Source organism: Hyperolius riggenbachi, chromosome 3 (assembly GCF_040937935.1).
Source record: "Hyperolius riggenbachi isolate aHypRig1 chromosome 3, aHypRig1.pri, whole genome shotgun sequence".
In the NCBI taxonomy this organism is placed as follows: domain Eukaryota; kingdom Metazoa; phylum Chordata; class Amphibia; order Anura; family Hyperoliidae; genus Hyperolius; species Hyperolius riggenbachi.
In genome coordinates this window covers 264,178,175-264,197,915 of record NC_090648.1, presented here as the reverse complement: position 1 = coordinate 264,197,915, position 19,741 = coordinate 264,178,175, and the positions used below count along the sequence as shown (strand labels likewise).

Here is a 19,741-nt window from a genome sequence, read left to right as displayed (position 1 = left end):
GCATTTCCTAGCAAGGACCTATACAAAAGCGTTGGTTGGGATTCCTACTATTCCCACTGTTCTTGCAGTTGGACTGTGCTACTGCCATTCAGGGAGTAGTTTTGAAAAAAAAACAAAACAAAAAAACAACCTTGTCAATACCCCCAGAAACAACTTATATGAATGTGTACACACATATTTTGAATTATTTGTCATAGTAGTCCTTAGTCTACAGCTGTTTAGCATTACATGTACTGAGCATCCCTAAACCGTGAAAGCAACAATTAGACAGCTGTGGTTTGAATAAGTCCAATGTTACACTAGTTATGCCTATAGAAAACAAAGAAGTGGGGTCCCGCAGAATGTTCCAAAATAATGTCATCCTTTATTGAATCAGAGAAAACCTAAAACACCACGCTTTATCTGATTCAGTAAAGGTTTATATTCTCTTGGAACATTGGGCTTGATTCACTAAGACAAATAGCATGCCTTATCAAAGTTAACTCACCTTATCAAAGTTAACACGCCTTATCAGAGTAGCATAGGAACCCGCAGGGGCTCAGGGCAGGATGAGTGGAGCTCTGGTCATTGCCAATTAGCAGGCATAAATTCGTAGTCCTCGCTATGCTACTCTGATAAGGCGTGTTAACTTTAAAGGTTTATAACCTTTTGGAACATTGGGCTTGATTCACTAATAAAAATAGCATGCCTTATCAAAGTTAACACGCCTTATCAAAGTTAACATGCCTTATCAGAGCAGCATACGAACCCGCACGGGCTCAGGGCAGGACGAGTGGAACTCTCGTCTTTGCCAATTAGCAGACATAAGTTTGTAGCGATCGCTATGCTACTCTGATAAGGCGTGTTAACTTTGATAAGGCGTGTTAAGTTTGATAAGGCATGCTATTTGTCTTAGTGAATCAAGCCCATTTGGTGGAATCCTTGTTTTCTGCTGCTTCTGGGGCTGAGTTACCTGGTTCCTGCACTGATCCAACCAAGCAGGGTTGAGCGGATTTTATCTCAAACTTCAGCTATTCCTATACTAGTGACAAGATTCCTAATCGGGAATCACTCAAGTAAGTTCTCCATATATTAACTAGTGCTAACAATGGGTCAATGTACTGCTCTGTCAGTAACTAAAATGCTGCTGATATTTAGCCTCAAGAAATGAAGCATGTACATTATGAAAATACTGGTGGTGGAAGTTCAGGCAGTTCCATGCTGTGACTGTGTGATATAAACCTAACAATGCTTGTGTGTGTGTCAGCAGCTGTCTTTTGTAAAGTGTTGCTGAGCTTTCATTACTCACTTGGGTTTTTCCTCCTGTACTTTCCTGGACAGCAGTACGTGACAAGGCAGTAGTGGCACAAAAGCCAGAGAAAGCCCCATTAAACAAGTTGCTAATCCCAAATGCAATGAACTCCTGGAAATGGGAAGAATAATGAACACATTACACATGTTTTTATCAATCACTTCTGAAACAAATTTAGCTGAAAGGTAATTTTGAGTTCATTTAGTGAAAATATAAAACCTACCAAAAAGCCATATAAGACCCCCAAATGAAAGTAAAATTGCCTGTTTTCTGAATCCTGAATGTCTTAAAGGACCTGATTACTGTTTTCACTTTATATAGTATAAATATTAGAGTATTGGGGATGCTATCCTTAAATCTCCACACTGGCACCAACTCCACCAGTGCCAACTTCAGGACAAGGGAAGGCTAGTATACTGCAAAGCAGCACACCTAGCTATGAAGATCTAATTGTCTCCTTATCGTAATGCAAGATTATATATTCAACGGACAAGGGAAGAAGATTATTAAGAGGCATATAAAACCATTGTACCAGTGCTTTATTATAACCTAAAATTGCTAATTTACTTTGAAACTACACAAGCATTTTTACAGCTAAACTCCGGGTATGTAAATACGGTATATCACCTGATAACTTAGTAAGCAGAATAGCCATATAACAACCTTTTTGTGTGAAATGAGGCATTTGCAGGGAAAAAAAATCAGTTTTTGGTTACATGGCATGAAGCTGCATAGCTGCAGTAAGTGGCAGCTACTGTAGGTGGGAGCATTACATACTGTTCAAATTGCAGGGGCTTGGGGCACAGAGAAATACCTAAAGGTGTGTACATACCCTTTGACTGATGTCGTACTTCAGGGATTGGGACCCGATCCCCTTGAGTGACATTGCTGGGTCAGGTTGACAGATGCAAATTCAGCTGTATAGCTGACGTGCTCTATTGCTATGCTGGGGGAGGGGCAAGGCCCTTTGGAGCTGTACATACATGACATCATGTGATGGGAGGGTGAGTGGGGTGCACAATGAAGTTGGCAGTTTCTCCCTGATTGAAGAGAAATTGTCAATGGCAATCCTGATGCTACACTATTAACGGGACACATGGTACATGTTTATCACAACAATTTCAACGATAAATTGCCTTACGCTAGCTGCTAACATGCGTAACCATAGTAACATTCACTTTAATCATGGTAAGGTAATATTGCCATGCTCTGCCTGCGCAAACCAATATTACCGGCGGTTAGTGCATAAACCACAAGCCACATGTTAACGTGAGTACACTTTAAAGCGCCCAGAAATACAAATGCAAGAATAAAACATGTTAACAGTATGTTCATAAATTCCAGGCACACCCAGCCCATAATTCCATGGATTGGTTAGGTTGTCATGTAATATGTAAGCAAGAGTGCAGCTTAACTCCCACAAACAGGAAGCTTCTGTCTCTATAGTAACTGCCATTTGATTAAAGTCCATGGGTCTTTTTTGCAATAATAAACACTGTAAACCAGATCTACCAATGTCAAATGAAGGAACATTCATTAATGCTCCATGTAAGATTGTTTTGGAAATGAGGCTGATTCATTCCATGAATTTGAGCTTTTCTTTCAGAAGATGTATTTTCTACACTAAATTAATCAAAATGTGTTTATTCATCTATTTGTGCAAATAAAAATATATTAAAATAATAATGGTAAATAAGTAAGAGTTGATAAACCATGTTGCACGTAAAGGGGGTAATAGAATCAGAATGAGCTTTATTCGCCAAGTATGCCAGAGACATACCCGGAATTGTTTTTGGAGCGCATGGCATTTGTACATACATACATAAGACCTGCGTACATATGGCGTAGGGAGGGCTACATAAACATGAACATAGACATATGTACATAGACATGAACATAGTGAGAGGCATTCAGTCAAACTGGGGTTATATGCAGAAAGGAAAAAACACAAGCTGCCAAGTGGGGTTTGAGTTCAGTTGGAGTACCGCTTGGGGGAAAAAGGTACTCCAGCGTCTGGTTTTTCTGGTGGGGACAGCCCTGTAGCGGCGGCCCAGTGGAAGGAGCTTGAAGAACCGACTGACCGGGGGGGAGGGGTCGGTCGAGATCTTGGTGGCCATCGTCCTCATTCTGGCCGTGTGGAGGAGATCAAGGGGTGGCAGTGGCAGTCCGATGATCTTTTCTGCAGTGCTGATTACTCTGTGGAGTTTTTACTAGTCGCTAGCAGATGCCCCTGCGTACCAGACGATAAGGGATGAGCAAAGGATGGACTCCATGGTGGCAGTGTAGAAGCTCCTAAGCAGCTCGCGTGGGATGCCAAATTTTTTCAGTTGGCGCAAGAAAAATAGCCTCTGCTGTACCTTTTTCTGGGTTATGGTGGTGTTCTCCACCCATTTTAGGTCCTTAGTGATGGTTGTGCCAAGGAACCGAACACAGGGGACCCTGGAGACTTCGGTATCCCTTATGAGAATTGGGTGGAGAGGGGGTGGGCATCTCCTGAAGTCCACAACCAGTTCCACTGTCTTTGCTGCATTGAGGACTAGGCTATTATCTGTGCACCAGTTGCAGATCCTGTCTATCTTGCTGCGGTAGGCATCCTCACTGTTACCACTGATGAGTCTGATGATTGTGGTGTCATCCGCAAACTTGATGACCTTGACAGAGTCGTCAGTTGAGGTACAGCTGTTGGTGTACAGGGAGAACAGGACAGGGGACAAGACACATCCTTGCGGAGCACCTATGTTAGTAGTTCTCACCTTGGAGTAGCAGTTGCCTAGCTTGACCCTCTGCGTTCTGTTGAAAAGGAAGTCCCCGATCCACCTGCAGAGGGGGGGCAGCTTCTCCCAGCTGTGCGAGGTTGGCAAGCAGGATGTCAGGGAAGATGGTGTTGAAGGCAGAACTGAAGTCCAAGAACAGTAGCCTGGCGTGGGAGTTGGGCCTGTAGAGGTGCTCCATGATGTACGCCAGGCTGATGTTGGTGGTATCCTCCACCGACCGGTTTGCCCTATATGCGAATTGATGTGAGTCAAGGAGGGCATTAGTGGAGTGCTTCAGGGAGGCAAGGACCAGCCGTTCAAAGATCTTCATGATGGTGGGGGTTAGGGCCACTGGTCTGTAATTGTTGAGGTCAGTGTTACCCGTCTTTTTGGAGACTGGGATAATCGTGGACCTCTTGAAGCAGGAGGGGACCTTGCCCTCCATAAGAGATCTGTTGTATATGGAGGTGAGGACAGGGGCCAGCTGGTCTGCACATGTCCTCAGACAGATCAACGTCACGCCATCCGGGCCTGGAGCTTTCCTAGGGTCAAGCTTGCGTAGGTGTTGTAGTACTTCCTCCTCACAGACTGCGATCAGTGTGTCACCGCCATCTCCTGGGACAGGTAGAGGGAAGTGCGCCCCATTGTCCGTGGCCGTTGTCGTGCCAGGCTACTTGGGTAGCTTTTCGAACCTGCAATAAAACTTGTTGAGTTCGTCGGCCAGTTTAGTGCTGGGGGCTGCTTGCTGGTGTGGGGGCTTGAGGTTTGTAGCTGCCATCAGGCCTTTCCATACCTCTCGTGAGTTGTTGGACTGGAAGCTCAGGCTCAACTTGTCCGAGAAGGCCCTCTTTGTGTTTTTTAGTTCCCGATTTAAGGCATTTCTGGCAGCTCTAAACTCCTCCAGGGAACCAGACTTATGATGATATAATTATTATATGGAGACCTGTATTTCAGTACTGATCCTTCTTAAGGTTCGTACACATGTTCAAACAATCTGCCCAACTATCATCTAAACTTGGTCTAGTGAAAGACAGTTGGGTGTGTGTACGCAGGCAAACAACAAGACGACCAACTAATAACAGGTGGTTTGCCAGATCCATTTGGTGGATCAACCTGCACAACTATCTTGCAGGTTGGCTTGTGTGTACAAGTCGTTTCAACAACTTTGTTGTTTTTGTATTTAAGTGAGTTGTTTAGTTGGTTGGCGTGTGTGTACGTACTTGTCAGGTAAACAACTTGTCATGCAGTTGGTCATGTTGTGCGGTTGGTTTTGCATTGTGTTGGACATGTGTATGAGGCTTTATTAGTGACATTGGGGCTGATTCACAAAGATTTCAAGTTGAATTACCTCACCTTAATTATTAACTCACAATTTACCTATCCTTAAATGGCTTAATTTATGATAAGTAACTCATGATTACTCGGATTTTTGTAGCCTTATTTGACTTAACTCATGAGTTCTCTCTCCTTCTCTGTTTATCTCATGAATGATCTCTCCTCATTTGTCTATTAGCTCGCCTTAAAGACTCATCCACACACTCAACAAAAGTCTTTTAAATGCATGATTATCAAACAACTTTTGTCAAGTAAAAGACGTTCAAATGACAAGGCCTTATCACTGAAAAGAGGCCACCAACCACTGATAAGACGCATCTCAAGTCAGTTGGATTGATTTTAGCTTCCTCTTATCATATCAGTGATAATGCCTTGTTGTTTGCATGTCAAGTTGTCCAACTTTTTCAAGTTGTTTGATAATCGTGCATTTAAAAGACTTTTGTTGAGCACGTGTATGTGGCTTATTACAGTTAAGGTGAAAAATAAGTAAGCTTTGTGATTCAACCCTCTGGAGTGGGGTTTCTCTCTTGGAAGTATCAGATTTTACAAGCAGATTGAATTAAATTTGACAGTGTTGATTGCTTCTAAAATCTGCTATGGTACCACATGCCATTGAACATATAGTATTATGTTATGGTTTTAACAGGACTATATTTATTTTTCAGGAGCCTACAGGCAGAGAAGTTCTGGAGACTTAAACACAAAGGACAAATCATGCTGAAATAAATTAACTTTCTAGTAATAGAGGTAATAGAGGTAACAGTGCTATACCTAAAAGCCATTGCAAGTCTACCGTTATGTCCTCCAGCTGCTGCCATCTTATTTACCATGAAAACAATGCATTTATTATACCCCATGTAACAAGTGTGGCGTGAAAATGGTTATTGCATTGACTGGACTAATTATGCAAATGAGAAAGCTGCTTACCTGGTTGCCATTAATTGAGTAGCTGTGTTTGGTGGCATACACTTTGCCCACTGACACAGCAACAGCATAGGCTACTATTCCAATGGAAAAAGCTGAGCCAATCATTTGAGAAAACATGCTTATATCTGGCTGCATGGGTGGTATAAAACTAAAGAAAAAACAGAGAGGTTATCTTTCTGTATACCATGATGTAGAAGTGTTAACATTGTACGCAAAATAAACAGAAGTAAGCTGGCTAGCACCTTATGTTTCATTTTGGAGCATTTTAAATGTCTTTTAAAGTGCGTACACACGAACTACTAAAGAGAACCACGGGTCCGTTAGACCCTCCCGCTGGGCGGTCGTTCTCTCGACAGTAGTGCGTGTGTACAGTCTATCTGCAGACTTATAAGGCTGTTTCTGAACGATCCGCTGAGCGGATCGTTCAGAAACAGCCTTATCAGTGTGCAGATAGGCTGTACACACACACTACTGTCGGGAGAACGACCGCCCAGCGGGAGGGTCTGAAGGACCCATCGTTCTCTTTAGTAGTTCGTGTGTACGCACCTTTAGTACAGAACATACATATATACAGTATACATACTTCATTAAAATCCCCTGTGCATCTGATTATTCATGAACTTATCTAATCAGCCAATCGTGTGGTAGCAGTGCAATGCATGCACTCATGCAGATACAAGTCAGGTCTGCAATGGGGGAAATGTGTGAATTTGTTTGTAACGTGATTGTAATTGACAGATAAGTGGGTTTGAGCATTATTTAACTTCTTGTTACTTGTGTTTCTTAGAATGATGTAAACAATTATCGACCCGTACACATGCCTAAGATGGCGATAACGACCACTTCAGCAGATAGTCAGACGTGTGTACAGTGACCCCCGACCCGCGAGTGATCCACCATCACCCCTATCTGCTGCATGACTTCACGCACACACCGCTTTGTCATTCCCAAGCCCCCCCCCCTGCATAGCTACAAAACACATTGTCAGCTACACACTATTGTGTGATACAAACATAGATAAGAAAAGTTTCAGACATTCTTGTGGAAGAAATGTCACGAATAAGTAAAGCTAGGTACACATGCTAGAGGACACTCAGTTGATGCTGCTATTCAGGACCATCACCATTCAGGACCATCTTGGCCAAGAACCTAGCAGGTATAGTTATCTCCAAGTCGGATAAAGATCCAGCACACTGTCTCTAGCAACAGTAATGCCCAACCAATTCCAAGGCCTATAGTTTCTCTCCTCACTCCACCCCACTGGAGGGCACTTTATTGTCCGCTGCACCATCATGCCTCCTCCCCATCCACTGTAACAAGGCTGTAGCCTTGCATCAAATTGGTATGGCACTTAGATCTGAACTGTTGCTTGGCTGGAGAGATCAAATACTGATCCCTGCAGGTGACAAACTTTGCACATGTGAATGCAACTTTAGGCTGTTTTCAAGGCAATTGAGGACATTCTGGGTATTAGTATAATGTTCCTAGTAAAGTGATCAGTGAGTGTTAAATAATTTACAAGATATCTTACATTCATTTAGCATTTACCTAAAGGTCTGCAGTGGTATAGCAACACGATATCAATGCAGAATGTAAGTAAAAGTGGAAGTACAGTAAAGTCCCTAATATCTGGCACATGCATGCATTGCCTGATGCTGGATATGTGTTCTTGCCATTTACTTTAAGAAGTCAAGCAACTGGTCCTAAAATGAAAACTAACCTCTCCCTACAGATTAATTGCAGATTGGTGCGCAGTGGAAACTACTTACAAATCCTCCTAGAACCTGCTCTGTTGCATCCTGCGATGTGCATGTGACCCAATGCGGGGGTCCCCCCCTCCCCCGGCATTCTGCTTGGCAGTTGAGACTGTCAAATTCCTGAGTTCTGGATAAATGGGACTTAACTGTACATCTGATGTAACCGCATAACATCTACACACTGAATACAATATTTGTAGTAACTATGCTTGGAAAGGCTAATTATACTCAGGCATAAGATATCTTGGGCAGCATGATGGCCTTTACTATTATCCATTCATATTTCTTATCACTAGGGCAACACTACACTCATTTATTTTATACAAACTGCAAAAATTATTGTTGTAATGGATTAATGTATTAAGAGCGCCCCAGATCTGAATCCTGTATTACTGGAACCTGGTCTTCTATTGAAGGAGTGGTGGACAATGCACAGTTCAATTAATTAAAAAAATAGAGCTATACTTACCCACTGGGAATTGTTTTTACAATCCCTGCATTATATTTCTGTGCTAGATTGGCTCCATATGAAATTCCCGTAGCCACTATAGCCTGCATTCAAGAAATAACACATTAAGTGTCATGCATGTAAGTTTGTTTTTGCAAGCCATTTATAGTTTTCACACTATACAGTAACTAAAAATGAAGGTTGTTTCTATGGATGAACTAGCTGGAAAACAGCTGGTCAGCAGTTTATCAAAGGAACAATAGACTTATGGTAGGGATTGGATTATTATTATTATTATTATTTATTGTATTTATAAAGCGCCAACGCTGGACATTAATTTAGGTTACAGACAATATTTAGGGGTGACAAACAGCAATATGACAATACATGAATACAAGAAAACCAGATCATGCAGCACAGTATGAGTAGAAGGTAATGCTTAGTCAGTCACTGGAGGGGAGCATGGAGATTAGGTAAGTTAGGTTCACTCAAATGCATAGCATGGGTGCACAGTAATGGAGGTGCATGATCAGGTAGGACACAAAAGGAGGAGGACCCTGCCCAAAGGCTTACAATCTAGAGGGAGAGGTAGGAACACGAGAGGTAGGGGACCAGAGTTCAGCTGTGGGCTTAGAGCACTTGTGAGGGGTAGTAGGCCAGAGTGAAAAGGTGAGTTTTGAGGGCCTTCTTGAAGGTGTTGAAGGAGGAGGCTGCCCTAATGGGTGGAGGTAGTGAGTTCCATAGTGTTGGAGCGGCTCTTGAGAAGTCTTGGAGGCGTGCATGGGACTGGGTGATGCGGGGGACGGTCAGGCGAAGTTCATTGGAGGAGCGAAGTGAGTGGCTTGGTGTGTATCTCTGAGTAAGATCAGAAATGTAGGTTGGACAGGTTTTGTGGACGGATTTGTAGGTCAGACACAATATCTTGAATCTGATTCTGGACTGGATAGGAAGCCAGTGGAGGGATTCACGGAGGGGAGCCGCCCTGGTGGAGCGATGGGAGGAGTGGATAGTTCTGGCTGCCGCATTCATGATGGACTGCAGTGGGGCTATTCGGTTCAGAGGGAGACCAGACAGAAGGGCATTGCAGTAGTCGAGGCGGGAAATTATGAGGGCATGGATGAGGAGTTTGGTGGTGGCAGAGGTCAGGAAAGGACGAATCTTACAGATGTTGCAAAGGTGGAAGTTGCATGACTTTGTGAGGTTTTGGATGTGGGGAGTAAAGGAGAGTGCGGAGTCCAGGGTGACACCCAGACAGCGGGCTTGAGAGGTAGGGCGAATGGTAGTGTGGTTAACAGTGACCTGCACATCTGGGAGGTCCAGGGATGACCGGGGTGGGAAGATCATAAATTCCGTTTTGTCTAGATTTAGTTTCAGGAACCTAGCGGACATCCAGGAGGAGATGGCAGATAGGCAGGAGGAGACCTTGTCCATGGTAGTGGTGGATATGTCAGGGGTGTGGAGGTAGATTTGGGTGTCATCTGCATACAGATAATAGTTAAAACCCATGGAGGAGATAACCTTGCCAATGGAGGATGTGTATAGGGAGAACAGTAGGGGGCCAGGGAGGTGGTTGGTGGCGAACACGGTAAATCCAGCGCTGGAGACTTGGGCGCAGCAGCGCAGGAGACTTGGGCGCAGCCGGCGCCACCATAGGCCATAATAGGAACTACGGCTATCGCAGGCACAGGGAGTAACTTCAGCGCCGTCAGAAGACGGACCTGAAGTTGCTTTTAAAACAATAATTCGGATTCCAGCGATTGCTGGAAGCCGAATTATTTCATTCCCCCACTATCCATGTCGGCCTGGAGGGGGAATAGTAATTAACACGGCCCGGACTTGTGCGGCAGCAGGATCAGCCATATACTGGCTGTGTCCTGCGCCCAAGTCTCCGGCGCCGTTCTCTCTCGTACGCGGTTGGTGGTGGACGAGGACTCATTGAAGGAGGTCATGAAGGAGCGGTTGGAGAGGTAGGATGAAAGCCAGGTCAGAGCTGCTGAAAGGTCAAGGAGGAGGAGGATGGAGTATTTACCTTCAGCTTTAGCTAAGGCAAGGTCATTGACCACTTTGGTGAGCGCTGTTTCGGTTGAGTGGGCAGGCCGAAATCCAGATTGCAGTGGGTCTAGTAGTGAGTTGGCATTGAGGTACTGGGTCAGGCGTTTGAGAACCAGACGCTCAAGGAGTTTTGAGGCGAAGGGGAGGAGGGAGATCGGGCGGTAGTTGGAGGGTAGCGAGGGGTCAAGGGAGGGTTTATTGAGCAGGGGCAGTACTGTGGCCTGCTTGAAGTCTGATGGGAAGGCGCCTGTGGATAGGGAGAGGTTAAACGGGGTAGTGAGGACTGGGGCCAGATCTGTGAAGTGAGGCTGAAGTAGATCAGAAGGGATAGGGTCAAGGGGGGAGGTAGTGGTATGGGAAGTCTGCAGTAGGTGGTTGACTTCCTCAGTGGTAGTAGGAGTGAAGAAGGTGAGGGGAGGATAGGGTGGAGGAGGAGTTGGTTGTGAGCGGGTGGGAGGTGAAGATTGAAAATTGGATATTTCCTGACGGATGGAGACTATTTTGTTGGTGAAGTGGGTGGCTAAATCTGTGGCAGAGAGGGAGGAAACAGAAGGTGGGGGGTGGGTTTAAGCAGAGAGTCGAAGGTACCAAAAAGACGCCGGGGATTGGAAGCTTGAGCTTGGTAAAGTATTCCTGCTTCGCATGAGCAAGGGCAGTGTGGAACTGCATCAGGTTAGTCTTGTACTGTAAGAAATCCTGGTTTAGTTGAGTTTTCCTCCATTTTCGTTCAGTGACACGTGTTTCCCTCTGGAGGTTGAGAGTATGGGTAGTGTGCCAGGGCTGGGGGTTAAGGGGTCGGTTGCGGTGGAATATTGGTGGAGCAGCTTTCTCTAGGGCTGATGAGAGAGTTTGGTGATACTGAGCTGCAGCAAGATTAGGACAGGTTAGGGTGGGGAGAGTGGAGCAGAGGCCATGGAGGGAGTCAGCAAGGACGCCAGGGTTGAGCTAGCGTAGGTCTTGCTGCCATCAACCAGGTGGGTGGGCGGGTCGTTTGGAGGTGCCTTCCATGAGGAGGTTGAAGGTGAGAAAGTAATAATCTGAGGGTGGAAATGGTGTGATGTCAAGGTCTGCAATGGTGGTGGATTTAGTGAATATAAGGTCGAGAGTGTGACGTGCAGTGTGAGTGGGGGCGTTGGTGTGTTGTACTAGGCCATGTGAGTTGGCTATGGTGAGTAGCCGGGTCACAACAGAGTTCTTGGGTTCATTGATGGGAATATTGAAATCCCCGAGGATGATGGTGGGGAGGTCAGAGGAGAGTATGTGTGGGAGCCAGGAGGCAAGGTTGTCGAGAAATTGTCATGTGGAGCCCGGAGGGCGGTATAAGACTGCAACAATGGCTGGGAGGGGATTGTAGAGGCGGCTAGTGTGGGCCTCAAATGATGTGAATTGTAGGGAGGAAGGTGGAGTGAGGACATGGAATGTGCAGAATGGGGAGAGGAGCAGACCCACCTCTCCCCCTGGCCTGTTGACTGGTATGGGGGTGTGACTGAGGTGAAGCCCCCAGTAGGAGAGGGCAGCCTCTGCGGCAGAGTCAGAGGGGGTGAGCCATATCTCAGTGAGTGCGAGGATGGTGAGGGATTTGGAGAGGAAGAGGTCGTAGACCGCTGTAAGTTTATTGCGGACGGATCTGGCATTCCAGAGACCGCAGGGTAGGGGGAGCATGTGTTTGTGAGTGGGATGGATGGAAATAAGGTTAGGGCGAGGATGGATGTTGAGGTTATTTGTGGACAGAGAGCTGTAAAGCGGGTCAGCAGGGGATGCTTGTCTGGCAGCAGGCTGTGGGCCTGGGTTAGGTGATATATCACCGGCTGCAAGTAAGAGCAGGAGGGAGCAAATGTGAATGGGATTTAAATGTTTGTGAGGTTTTTGAGCTGCTGGAGGGAGAGAGAGATTTCAGGAGAGCAGTTCATGAGAAGCTGAGTAAGGTGAGGAAAGCTGAGTAAGGTGAAATGAATATGGAGTGTGGTACACTGGGAGGATGCATATTGCAATGCAACTTGTAGATGTTTGCAGACAGGCAGAACATAAGAAAAAGTGCAGTAAACATGGTAAGTGTCAATGATTATCAGCAGGAAATTTCCAACCCCTAAACAGTTTATATGAGTATGCAGTTAGTGCAAGCAAACCTGTGTACATAAAGAGTCTACTTGGTAGTGCAACATATGTCCAGCAGTGGCATTTTGAGCAACAGCATTGGAGGCAGTTCTGGATGCAGGGTAGTAGTTTCCAGCAGAGTCCTTTGGCTGTTAAATCCTGTTTGAATTCCTGGGTGAATTCTTGGTAAATTCTTGGTAAGTTGTTGCAAAGCACTTTGTAATAAATGGCACTTAGGAATTAAATGGCACCAAATGACCTAGGCCACAAGTGACCTTCTTGCAGCGTTTAAATAGGTATGATAGCTGCCATGGCTGAAATGGAAGTGATTCTCAATTAGAAATTGAGAAAACAGTTTAGCTGGGGATGGGAGTGGCTACCAAAAAACAGGCCTGTAATAAATAATTGGTGGTCACTGGGCTGGAACACAAGGATTCACAGGATGTAATATGGGAATTTACAAACATTCCTGAACTACTTACATTTATATTAAACAATCTTAGTAGCAATGTATGCAGCAAGCGTACCAATTAAACGTGAAGATAATGATTGCAGTCACAAATTGTAAGGCAGACTTTTGCAAGGGAGCAGCAAGCGTACCAATTAAATAGTGATTACCTATGAGGGACAGTTAGTAATATAACTCTATACCATGTAAAATGCTGCAAAATATGTCACCCCTACATAAATATACCATAATAATGATAAAAGTGATGTGCTATCTTGACTGCCTTGCGCAGCTGAGCAGGGATGCTCATTTCCTCTTCTACCCAACCATGACCTGAGGAAAAAATACTTCAGAATCAGAAATGGATGACAGCAATGCTAGGTACACTCGATTTAATCTCCCATCCGATCAACGGGTAATCTGACGGGACGTTGTATCATGTAAACATGTCCAAACTGCTCCCGATCGATGACGGATTCAATTTTTCTAATAATAACTTTGTAAAATCGATCCCGTTATCAAACGGAAACAGATCGGACATGTTGGAAATAATCGTCTGATTCCTGAAATCAGACAGGAAATTGCATCGTGTGTACTTAGCATAAGGAAGAGAAGCTGTGCAGCTTTGCTTTAGTACTAGATAAGCTTATTATATAAGACTCCCACTTTAAATAACACGGCAGAGTCTTATTTACACAGGACACTTTCACTGGGCACCATCTATTTCACTGCACAGTCTCTTACTTAGTAGTGTCACTGACATACAGTAATCTCTGTCACTGCTCAATCTGTGGCCTTTTTCACTTGACATTCTCTTTACATGGAGGTACAGACTTACCAGCAAGCTCATGGTGACCCAGAACTCATTGGAGTGTGTAAGGGACTACAATGGTCCTAAAAGCCCCCTTACTAAAATGCTAAGAAAAACAAAAGTTTGCTTTCTTAAAACAGAAAGAATTTGCGATAATTCAGGTTGGAGTGAGCTTGAGATGTCTCCCAGGACATCACTGCTGAATATATGCAAATTAACCATTGTTACCCTTAGAAGCTAAACACACCTCCAGAACCGCTGGAATGCAATGATGTGTTATCTTGTTAATTTGTACAGAACCATAATAATCCAACATGCATACAGACTGTTTCGGATTGTTTGATCCTCATCAGTGCATGGCATGGATTAATTTGGCTCTATGGAGTAGGGCTTGTAACACCGAGAGGTACAGACTAACCACTGACTAAGCACTGACTCTCTTTGGGAAAAACCTAAACTAGGCAGTTCCTTTTTCCTTTCTGTCTCGCTGAATACTTCCTCCCAAATGGGAACCTTGACACGGAGCTCTCTCATAGGTGGCAAGCACTCTGACTAACCAGTCTTGCTCTCACCTGAGGCACACTCTCTCTCACATACATTTAATTATGGTATCAATCAATTACTAAACTGATGACTTTGCTGTTTAGATATTGTGATGGTCAGAGCAGATGTCTGCTTGGTTCTGACCTGGATGTGAAGGAAAAGGTCCTGGATAATGACTTTTGTTGCAATTTGGCAACAACATTATCTGGTAGATTAGTTTGGGATCCAGGGCTGGCGTGTATTAGGAGAAGGGTGGGCCTTACACGCCACTCCTCCAAGTCCAGGCCTGAGTTTGGCAGAGAGGGTGTTAATGGATTCACCTGTGTGAATATGGATAAGTACCTGCATCAGGCAGGATGCAGTGGACTGTATGTGGAGCAAGCAGGCTCCGGAAAGGCTGTGTAGCTGAGAGGGCTGCCAGGCCTGTAGCAGCAGGGAAGCTGCTGATGCGGAAGTGCTGGAGGGGAGTTGGACTCCAGTACTGGAAAACCAGGAGAAGCCTGGGAAAAGGTGAGTGGCACCAGGACTGTCATTAGGCCCGTGGCAGGGTGTCACTGGAAAGCCAGTGTGGCTGAAGAAGGCTGTATAATTTTGTGCTGTGCCGACAGTGTGATTACTGCATACTCAGAGTGGTTTATTTTGTTGCTGTTTATGGACATTGTTTGACTGACAATAAAGCGGAATTGTTTTATTTTTTACCCTAAAAAGACTCACTGGCTGGTGTGTTATGACCCTTGATGCTGCTGACCTACTCTACCATTGAGTTAAAAACCCCCAGAATATCACAATATGTTATTCAATTATTAGAGTATTATTATTACTCATTTTTGTACTAACTGAGTTGTCATCATTTCGGCATATTGGGGTGGGGGATGCCATGTTATTACATTTTACTGTAGGAGCTCTGTCTCCTAGGAAATATATTAATAAAAGTTAAAATACATACCACCATGACTTCTATAGGTATAGGCACACGAAGGATGTGTTTATAGCGATCATTTATTTCTTTCACAACCACACAAACAACCAGAGTTAAAAGTCCAGCGATAAGATCAGCAATATTGGTCTGTGCGATGTTCTTAAAAATATCTATAATGGTCTGTGGAAGAATTACAAGAATACTTTTAGTGGAACAGAAAACGTGGGATTCCTTTTGATAATTCATTGCTAAAATGTCACTTTATATTTTACTTTTGGCATGGCATCACATTGCAAAAATGCATCTTTAGCTCATTTAAAAAAAACGAAGTTCTTTTGATGGAAAAAATAGCACCCCCCTCCTAGGTAGGGGGTTAGTATTAGTAGTATTAGATATCAGGAAGGGAGGGGAGAGTAAGGGCTCGTTTCCACTAGAGCGAATTCGCATGCGTTATCTGCATGCGGATTCGCATAACCAATACAAGTGGATGGCCCTGTTTCCACTTGTCAGTTTTTTTCTGCATTTTTCTGTGCAGGATTTTTCTGCACGGTAGAGCCTGCAGAATTCGCCTGCGTGAGGAATGCAGGCGATTCGCAGGCTATGTATTTAATAGGGAAAACGCGCATGCGTTTTTTGCCGCGATTTCACGTGCGAATTCGCATGAAAACTAATGTAAATTGAACCAGGCAGTGACATGGTTAAATTCGCATATACCCTGCCTATGCGAAATCGCAGCAAAAATCGCATCCGCATGCGACTTCATCAGCGGTGGAATCCCGGCGATTCGCACCGCACTAGTGGAAACGAGCCCTTAGGCATTAGAACAAAGGGTTTGTGTTGATTTAGGTGCTGGGTAAGTCGATAGTAAAGTATTGGTAATATTATATTATATTATGTAGGGGGTTAGTGTTAGGCATTAGGAGGGAGGGTTCGTTTCTAAATTACCAGTAGGTACTGGGTAAGTCAATAGTAAAATATTGGTAATATTATATTATAGTAGGTGGGGGGTTAGGTATCAGGAGGCAAGGTTAGTGTTCGGGATTAGGAGAGAGGGCTAGTGTTGAATTAAGTACAGAGTAAGTCAATAGTAAAATATCAGTAATAATATGTCACCAATATTGTAACTAACAGCATTAACCATGTTCAAATTAACAGTAATGTCACAAAATGTATGCTATGCTGTTTGTTTGACGCCCGGGCAACATGTATGTACAGTATTTTCTACACTGCTGTGTGAAAGTGGACCTGAACTCTTGCACAGGACAGAAGGAAAACATATAGAAATACACCTTGTATGCCTGTCTAAATCCACCTCATATGTGACTACGCACAAGTTGTAATTTGATGCCTCAGCTGTGTCAGCGGCCTGCCACGGCAATAGGCTTAGTTGGTAAATACAGGATGTTAACAATAGCTCTGCTTCCATGAGAACAGGAAGAAGACACACTGCAGATTTATTGAAGGATTTGTATCAGCCGTAACAAAGATGTTTTTCTGTATAGGTCATGTTGCTGAGTTCAGGTCCACTTTAAATAATCATAAATGTTGTTGTCTAAGCTTACAATCCCATTACCCAACATTTAAAAAAAAAATGGGATGCTTGGTAAAATAAAACTTAAAACAGAATGCAATGTTGTTGGAAATCACATAAACACTGTATTAAACTGAAAGAAGTGCAAAATCAACAAGTACAGGAGCAAAATAAATGACTGAACAACATAATAAAAGTCGTCTCACAACCAATTAAATGAGTTGGAAGCAGATTAGAAATAAGATTGATTATAAATAAAACATCTTAGAACATAAACTTACATATATAATAGAAAGCACTCCATTGTAGTTTTTGGTGGGTACATTGAGCAAGGTCTTGACCTGGGAGACAAATACTTGAAAAGCTGCTGCAGTGGTGAAGCCACCAACCAGAGGATCCGCCAAGTACCTGACAATGAAGCCAATTTGAAAGATTCCAAAGGCAAGCTGGAAATAAAACATACTGATTAATATTTTTTATTTTAAGATTGTTGATTGGTAAACAGACTCAAAAAAACATGAGCATGCACTCAAACATGGAGATGCTGTCCAGAAAAGCTAGTAGTAGCAAAGTAAAAAGCTTTAACCCATTAGCAGCTTCAATAGAGTTATCTGGTTTGAGATAAGTGCACTGCTTTTGACTACAGTTGGCACAACTCATTGTGCTGTAAATTCTTGGAATGCATTGATCTCTCCCTGCTAACAGAAAATACAGAAACTGAAAGCAGAAGTCCTCTGTTATTGTCTCACACTGTCACCCAGTGACAAGTGACCATAAATACACATTACAGCAGTACTATTTAGTAGCAAGCAAATGTAATAAATAAGAAATAAAACATGTGCTAAAATAAATAAATTGACCTAGAGAACTTGCAAACCTCTTAATAAATTGGCTACTAAAGGGGTAAAACTGACCACATATATGGCAGTCTAAATTAACAGGTTCTGGGAAGGTGAAAACCTCGTACACATACATAAGAAGTGACGCCCGTTGGAGTTGCGACTCAATCCCTCTGGCAACAGTTTGGGACCGATTCCTGTCAAGAGGCCAGCAATGCATAATTTACGGTTCCTTCACACTGCACAATGCATGCACAAATGCAATTTCGTACATGCATTGTCAGCATACAGAATGTGCTTTGCAGCAAGCTATAACGCTACAATGTTCCTGGTGCAACACGTCGGAACACACACACACTGGGAACATTGACATGAAGGTCTAAGGACTTTCATGTTACCATGTGTATTGTACACTATGTGCAGTGTGTCTTGACTGACAGCGACGAACATAGTGTGAATGAGCCCTGAGCCCTTGCTATGAAGCAGGGAGGAGGGACGACACAGCATGCAAGATGGGCAGCATTGGGGGGCTTCCGTATGCACACTAGACTGTTACCTGAGGTGGTTCTTATCGGCAGCCCCAGCCTAGTTTAATCCAGCATGTGTACATAGTTTTCCCAAAATAGCATAGAAGGAGATCACCCTGTCAGGATATAATTTAGGTTTCTTTGGCCTCGATTCATAAAGCATTACCTCATGCGGTAATGCTGAAAACAGCAGACTTTACCGACCACTTAGCAAAATGTCAATTCATAAAGGCTGTTACCGCATGAAAAGCTGACATTACCGACCAGGGAGGTAAATTACCGACTTGGCTGCAGTTACCGACAACACATGTCAGTAAATTGTCAGCAAATGTCAATTCATAAAGCCTTCAACATGCGGTAAGCCTGGCGGTAGTTACCGACACCTCTGGTGAGGTCTTAACAAGTTACCGACTGCTCTGACAGCTCTGATTAATGCAAAGTGCAGAGATCCGAAAGTCTGTTTGATTCATCTGTGGAGAGAGCCAGAAAGCCCTCTGTGTGAATCATTTCAGCAGGCAGGGAAAGACTGTGTGACTCATCTGTCTGAGTCATCAGTGGAAAGAGCCGTCTGTGTGAGTAATTTCTGCAGGCAGGGAAAGACTGTGTGACTCATCTGTCTGAGTCATCAGTGGAAAGAGCCGGCTGTGTGAGTAATTTCTGCAGGCAGGGAAAGACTGTGTGACTCATCTGTCTGAGTCATCAGTGGAAAGAGCCGGCTGTGTGAGTAATTTCTGCAGGCAGGGAAAGACTGTGTGACTCATCTGTCTGAGTCATCAGTGGCAGAGCCAGAGAGAGCCGTCTGTGTGATTCATTTCTGCAGAGCAAAGAGGGAATCGGGACACTGCTTTACTCTACCGCTCAATAGGCTGCGGTAATTTACCGACCTCCAAGGGCAGCTGGGGAAATCTTTATGAATTAGCACACAGACCGGGAAAATACCGAGTGCGGTATTTTCCCGACAAGATTTTTGTTATCGCACTGCTGTTTATGAATCGAGGCCTTTATAGGAGGATCGATTTAAATCAAGTGAAGCCACAAAATAGCGAAATTTTTAGTTTCACACTTTATTATATTCACAAAAAAATATTTTTCTTCTTCAAAAAGGTAGAAAAATTATTTGTAAAGCAGCAGAAGAATTTGTGGTACAGACATATAAAAAAGCAATACAAAAAGCAGATCATAGACACTGTGCTTTGTTTGATGAAAAAAGGTAATTTTAGTTCAGGCGACGACACTAGTCCGTTTCGGGTTATTGACCCTTCGTCAGGCCTTTACAAAGCATAGAGAATTATCTTAACCAGAGAACATGTACAGTCATAAAAGACCAAAAATGAATTTGATTAGTAAAGAGGTATCTGTTCCAACCAGACACAACACGGCACCTGACTGATGGCTGATATAGGGAAACTCAGCTGCAAACACAGATATAATTTAAACAGATGCTTCACTATGTACTGCAGTTGTTG

At 43.8% G+C, this 19,741-nt stretch overlaps 1 protein-coding gene across 1 annotated transcript in view; it reads right to left on the bottom strand.

Moving 5' to 3' along the window:
* The window catches only part of SLC26A4 (solute carrier family 26 member 4), a 66,535-nt gene that overhangs the window by 34,010 nt on the left and 12,784 nt on the right, over positions 1–19,741 (bottom strand). Inside the window, exons 6-10 of the mRNA XM_068272685.1 lie at positions 17,191–17,355; positions 15,406–15,558; positions 8,533–8,615; positions 6,307–6,454; positions 1,289–1,402 (exon numbers count right to left, since the gene is read on the bottom strand). Coding sequence (XP_068128786.1) covers positions 1,289–1,402; positions 6,307–6,454; positions 8,533–8,615; positions 15,406–15,558; positions 17,191–17,355 — 663 coding nt within the window. The remainder of the gene's footprint in view (positions 1–1,288; positions 1,403–6,306; positions 6,455–8,532; positions 8,616–15,405; positions 15,559–17,190; positions 17,356–19,741) is intronic.